This window comes from Phoca vitulina, unplaced genomic scaffold, assembly GCF_004348235.1.
Source record: "Phoca vitulina isolate PV1807 unplaced genomic scaffold, GSC_HSeal_1.0 scaffold62, whole genome shotgun sequence".
Taxonomy (NCBI): Eukaryota; Metazoa; Chordata; class Mammalia; order Carnivora; family Phocidae; genus Phoca; species Phoca vitulina.
Window position 1 is genome coordinate 7,221,337 of NW_022589765.1, and position 9,213 is coordinate 7,230,549.

Genomic DNA, 9,213 nt, shown 5'->3' on the forward strand with positions numbered 1-9,213 from the left:
CGTGATAAGTCTAGTTAAACTGCCACCACACAAAGTTATTACAATATTATTGGCTATATTCTCTATGCTGTACTTTTCATCTCCATGACTTATTTATTTTATAACTGAAAGTTTGAATGACTTAATTCCCTTCACCTACTTCACCCATCCTCCATCCCCTGCAACCATCAGTTTGTTCTCTGTATCTGTGAATCTGTTGCAGTTTGGTTTTGTTTGTTCCTTTTGTTTTTTAGATTCCACATGAGAGAAATCATATGGTATTTGTCTTTGGTTCCATCCATGTTGTCACAAATGGCCACATTTCATTCTTTTTTATGGCTGAGTAATATTATATACATATAATATGTATATATATATATATATGTATATATATATATACCACATCTTTATCCATTCATCTATCCATCTATCAGTAGACACTTAGGTTGTTGCTTCTATCCCTTGGCTATTGGAAATTGGCCATTGTAAATAATGCTGCAATAAACACAGGCATGCGTGTATCTTTTTAAATGAGTGTTTTCATTTTCTTCAGGTAAATATCCAGAAGTGGAATTGCTAGATCATAGGGCAGTTCTATTTTTAATTTTTTGAGGAACCTCCATATTGTTTTCCATAGCGGCTGTACCAATTTACATTCCCACCAACGGTGCAAGAGGGTTCCCTTGTCTCCATATCCTCGCCAACACTTGATATTTCTTGTCCTTTTTTTTCTAAGATTTTGTTATTAAGTAATCTCTACAGCCAATGTGGGGCTCAAACTTACAACCCCGAGATCAAGAGTTGCATGCTCCACTGACTGAGCCAGCCAGGTGCCCCAATATTTCTTATCTTTTTGATACTAGTCATCCAGACAGGTATGAGGTGATTTATCTAATTGTGGTTTTGATTTGTATTTCCCCAACGATGAGTGATGCTGAGCATCTTTTCACATGTCTGGTGGCCATCTGTACGTCTTCTTTGGAAAAATGTCTATTCAGGTTTAGAGAACCTCCTTTAAAATGCAAATACTTCTGGGGTGCCTGGGTGGCTCAGTCGGTTAAACTGCCAACTCTTGATTTTGGCTCAGGTCATGATCTCGGGGTCCTGGGATTGAGTCCCCTGTCGGGCTTCATGCTCAGTGGGGAGTCGGCTTGAGATTCTCTCTCCCTCTCCCTCTGCCCCTCCCCACTGCACTCTCTCTCTCTAAAATAAACAAATAAATCTTTACAAAAATTAAAAATAAATAAAATGCAAATACTCCTGAGTAGCCTCAATTCTTCATCAGCGAACACCTGAGCCATAATTAACACCTCAGCAGAAAAGGGGCAAGAAAGGCAGATTAGCAAGTTTCCCTCAAGAGGAAGAACCTTTTCCATCCTCGCTTTATTAAGCTTTCACATACATTATTTGCCGTGTCCCAGCAAGCCAGGGAAGTGAGTAAAGCCATACTTTACACAGCAGGAAACTAAGGCTCAGAGAGGTTAGGTAACTTGCCCAGGCCACAGAGATAGCTGAGTGGTCCGCCAACTAGAACCCAGTTCTCCCGACTCTCCCTGCCACCGAGCTGCATGAATCTGATGATCTCGAAATTCACTGAGCCAAAGCCCTGTCACTAATAACAACTTCTCATTCAGCCTCCTCACAATCCTGGACAAATTCAACCCCAAATGTCCCTGACCTCCCCCTTCACTGAAAGAAGGCATAAAGATATAAAACAGTTTTGGACAGATGATCTGATGCTTTGAAGAACCTGTCAATTAGAAGGGGCTTCAAACCAATCAGGCCTGAGCGAAAATTCCGTTGAATAAGACTATCATAAAGAATCTGAAATGATCCAATCCCGTTAACAAAAATTCACTTATGCCAGTTGACCACATCTGACTGGGAAGGCTGAATGTTCCCCTCATTTTTCCTCAGGCATCGGGAAACCTAGTCAAGCCTATCTGCCACAGACGTGTTATTTTTTCACTTGCCATGTGGTCATTTACTCTTGCGTTGCATGGTTCCTGCATATCTGTGTGCATGTTGTTAGCGAGACGGTGAACGTGAAAGCTCCCTGAGAAACTGGAAGTGTGGTCTACATACGAGGCTACAGGCAGGAACACGGGAACACATTTTAACATAATTATTTGTTCAGTGCCTAGTAGATAAAAGATATCTGGTATTTCCTAACACAGTAATCTCATTGCATTTGATTATCAGATAATGAGCAAATATTTTCAAATGTTCAAATGCTCAGTTTTTTTTCCAACAGTCTTTTCAGTCATTTTCCCAGGTAAAATTGGGACACGACCCAAAACAAAATTCCCACTTTGAAGTAAGATTAGAATTCTGTTTATTCTGGGCTCCAATTCATAGTGTTCACTTTACCTCATCAATGCAATACGTTCCAGAACACTTACCTTGTCCTGCTTGTTGTCAAAATGACTAAAATACCGTAAGGTGCAATTCGGGCTGGCTCCCTCAGGAGGATCCCATGTCCAGATGACCGTGCAGAGGTTTTCAACAGAAACACTTAAATTTGTCACAGGTGGCTGAGTTTCTGCTCAAATCAAGCACAAGAAATAAATTTATCAACATCAGCCAGTGCTTTCAGTGGGCCACGTAAGCCATTCCTCCCAGTCCTAGAGGCCAAGAATAATAAAACTAAGTTAACAACAGCTAACATTTATTGAGCCAGGCACTGTTCTAAGTACTCTCCCCACTAATCCATTGGCTCCTCACAACCATCTTGCGAGATAGGGACTATCAGCCTCATCTTAAAGATGAAATGACGGAGGTCAAGAACAATGAGTCACTTGCCCCATGTCCCATAGCTCATAAACGTCAGAGTCGGGATACAAACCCAGAAAGTGTGCCTCCAAGGCCACATTCTGAATTACTTGCTATAGTGTGGACACAGGGAAGAGTATAGTCTTAAATTTCCGTTTCCCTCCTGCAGGAATTTGGGGTTCCCTATGCTTGGGATCTACACCTCACTCGACAGAGCCATGTCAATCTCAGCAGTTCTGTGCGTGAGTTTAAGCAGCATATCTTTTCATCATGCTTGCTAACGTGACCTGGTAACAGTTTTTACAACTTTTCCAAAGAAGTCCTGAAAGAGATTTAAGAGTCCTTGTTGTTCCCCTGAGGTCTGACAATAAACAGCTGGGACTGTAGCCTTGACTAATCTGAAGAGGGAAGAGAAGAGGAGAAACTGAACCAGTGTCTCAAAAATGTGTTTCATTTGGAGAAAACCCACCACTGCCTCTACCAAATACTTAGTGACTCTACTATTTTGGACCAAGTTCTATCACCAGGGAAAGGAGTTTGCTTCTGCCCAACGCAGGGAAATACACAGAGCGGGGGTTGGGGGAACGAAACATCATCTCAAACTTTGCTGACAGCTCCTGTGACCAGGACTACGAAAACTGTCCCCCAGAAAGTGGATGAGGAGCGTACAGGGACTCTCTGTCCTATCTCTGCAACTTTTCTGTAAATTGAAAATCACTCCAAAATAAAGTTTATTAAATTAAAAAAAAAATCCCTCCAAATGGTCCAACGTTGCAAACAATCATTAGTAATTACTTACGAGCCACAGCTGTCTTAATTTGTCAATCCACAGAGTTGTATTTTTTACTCTGTGCCAACACTCTGGAGTGCACTGGGCCTCTTACGGGATCTGTAAATACTTATACCATCACCTTCCTCTTTAACTGAACAAAAAATGCCTTTTGTCCCCAAACAGGAGCCCCACAGGCACTACATAGTTGGCATTTCCCCAAACGTCAGTTTTAGTCATGGCAGCCTGCAAAGGCCCTGCACTTTGGGTACTCATTCCCTCTTTCCCAGCTCTTCTACCGTTAGTTTTTCCACAAGGCTGACCAAAGGCCCAACCGTGGGCAGGAGCAGCCCACAGCAGGACCAGCGGAAGCAGAAAATTCCTACTGCACTGCATCAAAACCCAGCTAGAGTCTGGAAGCCCCCACGGCTCGGGCAACAGTGCCAACGTAAGGATTCGAAGCAATGACTAGCGAGTACAGCTACTCCATTTTGGTCTTTCTAACATCACGTGGATGAAACTCTGGAAGACAAATCATTTGTCAGCTATGGAGGCTCTAATAAAACCTTTGTTCCGGGGCACCTGGGTCGCTCAGTCGGATGAACGTCGGACTCTTGGTTTTGGCTCAGGTCATGATCTCAGGGTCATGAGATCGAGCCCCGTGTTGGGCTCCGCGCTCAGCAGAGTCTGCTTGAGATTCTCTCTCCACCCCTCCCTCCCCCTGCTCTTTCTCTCTCTCTCTCAAATAACTCTTTAAATAAATAGTACATAAATAATAAAAAAATAAAAACTTTGTTCCTCCTAAAGACTATAATCTACTTGAGGTGTATCAGTCTTATTCTCTACTTTCCAGAAACAGAGTGCAGCAAACTTGCTGACGCTCTACCTTCCTACCCCCCCACAAAAATTAAAGCTCTGATAATAAAAAAAATACTACCTATTTATGGCTCACATAAATCACACTTCAATCTTCAAGACTTATAACATCTACTTTTTAACCTCAGTATTTTGATAGAACAATAGCCTGCATTATTTCCAATCTCTCCAAAGGGTTTATTTTTCCCCCATCTGTTCTGAAGTGCCTTTTAGTCAAATCTTCTAATTGGTTTGCATTTTAGGGTACTTGTGGCTATCTGCCATCCTTTTTTCCCCCCCTAATGGCCTTCCATTTCCCTTGAGATTTTTCTACTTCTTATACTTTAAAATACATGCACGTGCACACACACATACACACACTTGTCCAGAAACTTTAAATACAATCTCCAAACATTTAGATAGAAATGAATATGTGTGTATATGCATATAACACATTGAGATATGTACATAAATAAGTGGTGACTGTACTTCTTGTAAAGATCTCTGACAGCTCCTCATGTGTAAGACATAATATACTTTCAGTAGAGTGTAGGATTAAGAGCATGAACTCTGGAGCCAGACTGCCTGAGTTCCTGTCCCAGCTCTGCTACTTACTAGCTGGATAGTTACTTAACCTCTCTATGCTCTAGTTTTCTTATATGTAACACAAGGATAAAAATAATAACCCATCAAAAAAGGGTCATTTTGAGGATGAACTGAGTTAATACAGATAAAATGCTCAGAACAGTGCTTGGCCCAAAGCAAGTGCTATGGAAATGTTAGCGATCTACTTTCTTTTTGAAGAAACAAAACAGCTCTCAACAGTTGCTTTGGTTGGCTGTGGAACGTATACGTGCCCGCAGCCTGTGAGACAGAACAAGTTAGACCAACCTTTCTTAGAGGTTGATCACTGCCTTCCGAAAGGGGAATGGGCAGGCGGGAGGGACTCAAGTGGGTGGCTCCCCCCAACTCAACTTCAGACCTCAAGTGAGTCTGTATGGTCATGAAGCACAGCGTCCCATTCTACTTAGGAACTGACACGGTCCGTGCTCTTTCTAATAAGGCATGTTGCTTCGGGATTCACTTTCGCTCTGCCCTATCCCATCCCAGGAGCTGGCAGCGGCATGCATGTTCCGGGAAAAGCTAATCACAACAGTCATACATGAGTCACCGCCTCCTTCCCTTACATCTAGTCAGTCATCAATGTCTGTCCATCTCTTCTTGCAACATCTCTTTTAATCATCCCAATTACACCAGCGTGCTCTGCTGGGCCCCTCGAGGCAGGCTGACACCAGTTAAGTCCCGGCCCTGGACAGGAGACACTCACAACACATCTGTCTAGCGGACATCTTCAACCCTGGAGCCCTGCACAGCTTTACATTCCAGCGATTCCTGTCACCCGGTCAGGTCTCCCTGCTTGCTTCTCCTCCGCTGTCATGTCCCTCGTGCCGTGCCCCGCTCAGGGCCTTCGTGGGCAAACGAAACTCTTCCGCCTCGACTGACTTTGCCAACACACCCTCCTGCCAAGCCGGGCTGCTCACTGCCCACAAAGGAGCACCCTCTGCCCCCGCACTCCTGCGTCTCTGCTCCTGCTCTTCTCCCCCAACTTGGAAGAATTTCTCCACCCACTCAAATTCCACCCATCCTGAAGGCCTAGCTCAAGTTTTTACCACCTCCACGCAACTGCCGGCCCTCACGGCTCTCCCTCCTCCGGACGCCTACAGTGCTTACGGTTTGGACCACGCGCTGTGGCCCTTATAAAGCGAGTCTCCAATATACGGTCAGTCACTTCTTAACAGATGACCTGGACATCTGTTCATGGGTCCCAACCAATCCTGCCCTGCTGCTCTGGGAGGTGCCCAGCTCCTCTCCCAGCCAAGGACTCCCCTCCCTTCAACAGAGGGAGGCAGTGAATACAGTGGTCAAGGGCATGAACTCTGGAGTCTGGCCACCGGGACTGGAAGGCTCGCTCCACTCTACCATAACCCATGAGGCCTGGAGCAAGGCTCTTAACCTCACCGTGCCTCAGCTACCTCATATACAAGATGGGACTCAGAGCAGCACCTACAGGATAGGTTTTGTGTAAAGACGAAATGAAACAACGTAAGTGAAAAAACTCACAACACTGCGTGGCACAGAGTATATTAAACACTATAGAATGCTAGTTGTGGTTATTAAGACACGCCACCACATGGACCAGCAGCCTAAACAGACTAAACAAAGCTGGTAACCTAATCATTTTTATGAACACTGAGAAGCTTAGAGCTAGGAAGAGCCCTTAGAACTTACGGATCAGGAAACTGCCACATGAGCACGGGGAAATGACTAGCCCAGAGCCCCACAGCTGGGAAATGTCAGAAAACTTAAGTCCCCTGTTTCTTTTTTTTTCCTTCACCATACCTCCTTGCAATTCTATCAATATTTTTTTTAAAGATTTTATTTATTTATTCGACAGAGAGCACAAGTAGGCAGAGTGGCAGGCAGAGGGAGAGGCAGCCAGACGTGGGGCTCGATCCCAGGACCCCAGGATCATGACCTGAGCCGAAGGCAGCCCCTTTTAACCGATTGAGCCACCCAGGTGCCCCTATCAATATTTTTTCTAATGGGAAAAAAGTTTCTGTATTCTAAGTAACCAAGTTACCAATGAACCACTGAGACAAAACTGATTAAGTGGGGGGTTGCCGGGCATTATCTAGAAGGCCAGCTGTTGTTACAGCTGTTTGTGTGGGAGTCTGTAGGAGGGAAGGTGTTGGAGCAGGACGGTGAAAATCAGGAGCCCAATGAGTGGGGTGACCCTCAACAAGTCTCTTCCCTTCTCTGCACTGGGCTTCCTCATATGGTTGTAAGAATCCGATCCCCCACCTGCACTGGAGGCACGTAGGGGGCGGCAAGGATTATGCTGTACACCCTAAGGCTCTCCGAGAACCCCCAGAGCCTGGCTCAGAGCTCAACAACGCAGACGCTTGAATAATTATTAACTGGAAACTTCAAACCTGCCTCAGGCCTCCACTTTAAATGCCACCTTTTCAGTAAGGGCTTCCCACTTCACCCTATTTATAACGGCAAACCCCTTCCAGGCTTCGTTTTTCTTCATTGTACTTGGTGCCATCTGACAACCTGATATTTTACCCCCCGCCTCCCCGCACCCCCCAACCCCGGGACTCTGCCAATAGCACGGAAGCTGTACAGGGCGGGGGCTTGGTCTGTTTCACTCACCCCCAGCGTCCTCAGCCCCTAGAACACCACCTGGCATAGAGCAGCCTGCATACGTTTTGTTGACTGAATCAATAGAGGGCATCAAGATTTCCCAATCAACACTTCAACTTGGGTTTCAAAGCCCAACACACTGGTGAAAATGCAATAAGCAAATTGTGGGCGTCTGTGTCAATATGGTAATAAAACCTCTCAAATTTGGAGCCACTGTGGTCACCCGACGTGGCCAGAAGGCCACTCGAGCCGGGAGCTGTCCGTGCGGAAGTCATTCTACTTTTCCCGGTAGAACTCTGCCCGGCTGATTAATGAAAAGCTGCCGCACAGGGTGAGGGGTATATGCGAACTCCCTGGAGTACCTTGGCAACTTTTCTGTAAACCGAAAATTATTTCCAAATCTAAGGGCTATTAAAGAAAACAAAAAGGCCTGAATTCACCCCGATGCTGCTCCGGGTTTCCCAAACGGATTTCTCGAACGCCAGAGGAGGCCGTGGCCCCCACGTCCTTTCTCTGCGAGGACCGGGGTCTTCAGGAGCTCCCTTCAACCCCACCCCCGCACTCGACCGGCGAGGTCCCCGGCAAGGAGCCCCGGGGCGATCCCGGCCCGCCCGGACCTCGGTCGCCAACCCCGCCAGTTCCTGGCCCCCTCATCCCCTCCCGGGCGACTTCCCGGGTCCCGCCCCGCCGCCCTCGGACACCGCGGCCACTTTTCTCTCCCGCGCCTGGGCCCCGGGCTCCTCGGCTCTTCCCGACGATGCGAGGGAAGTGCGGCGGCGAGTCGTCGTCCCGCTCCGCCGCCACCGCCGCCGCCGCCACGGCCGCCCGCGACCCGGGAACCCCACCTCGAACCGGGCGCCGGAGGCTGCGGTCTCCGAGCGCGGGGCGTCGTGAGGCCGCCCCCCCCCAACCAGCGCCCTCCCTCGCCGCAGCCCCCGGCCCCTGTCGGCCGCGACCCCAGCCGCCCCCTCGGCCGCCGCCCCCTGCCCGCGGCCAAACTCACCGGTAGGCGCGGCGCCCCCGCCGCCGCCGCCGGCGCACAGCAGCAGCGCCCACAGCCCGCAGAGCCGCGCCGGCCGCTCCATGCAGCCCCTGTCCTCGGAGCCCGGCCGGGCTGCGGGGCTCGGCAGTCTCCGCCTCCTTCGCTCCCTCTCCCACTTCCCGGCTCCGCCGCCCTGGAAACTGGGGGCCGGCGCAGACCGGAAAGGCCGCCCCGCCCACCCGCCGCAGGTAACCCGAGCCGCGAGCCGCGGGCGTAGGGGGCGGGGCGCCGGGGTCCTCGCGCCTCCCGCGCCTGCCGCGCCTGGCGCCGCGCCGCACCTGGCCTCGCCGCGGCCCCGCGGCCCCGCGGCCCCGCCGCCCCCCCCCCCCCCGCCCCGGCCGCTCCGGAGCCCCGGCTCGGCTCGGGCCAGACTGAACTTCCTCGAGCACGTCGCGGCCCAGCCCAGGCGCCCGCCGGTCCCGCCCTCCGCGCGCCCGAGCCAGCCCCGGCCGGCGCCGCCTGTGCGCGCGGACCTGCGGGACCTGGGTCGCGCCGGGGCTGCCGCCGTCCATCGCCCCCCGCCCCGGGGCCCCGGGTCAGGGCCACCGCCGGGAAGGAGCCTCGGTCTGGGAGTCCGGAGAGGCGGCTC

General features: G+C 49.6%; 1 protein-coding gene across 1 annotated transcript in view; it reads right to left on the bottom strand.

Annotated features, from left to right (window-relative positions):
• Positions 1-8,828, bottom strand: part of IL13RA1 (interleukin 13 receptor subunit alpha 1) — a 52,817-nt gene extending 43,989 nt beyond the window's left edge. Inside the window, exons 1-2 of the mRNA XM_032391410.1 lie at positions 8,586-8,828; positions 2,382-2,521 (exon numbers count right to left, since the gene is read on the bottom strand). Of these exons, the coding sequence (XP_032247301.1) occupies positions 2,382-2,521; positions 8,586-8,667 (222 nt within the window). The 5' untranslated portion in view covers positions 8,668-8,828. The remainder of the gene's footprint in view (positions 1-2,381; positions 2,522-8,585) is intronic.
• Positions 8,829-9,213: the final 385 nt, after the last annotated feature.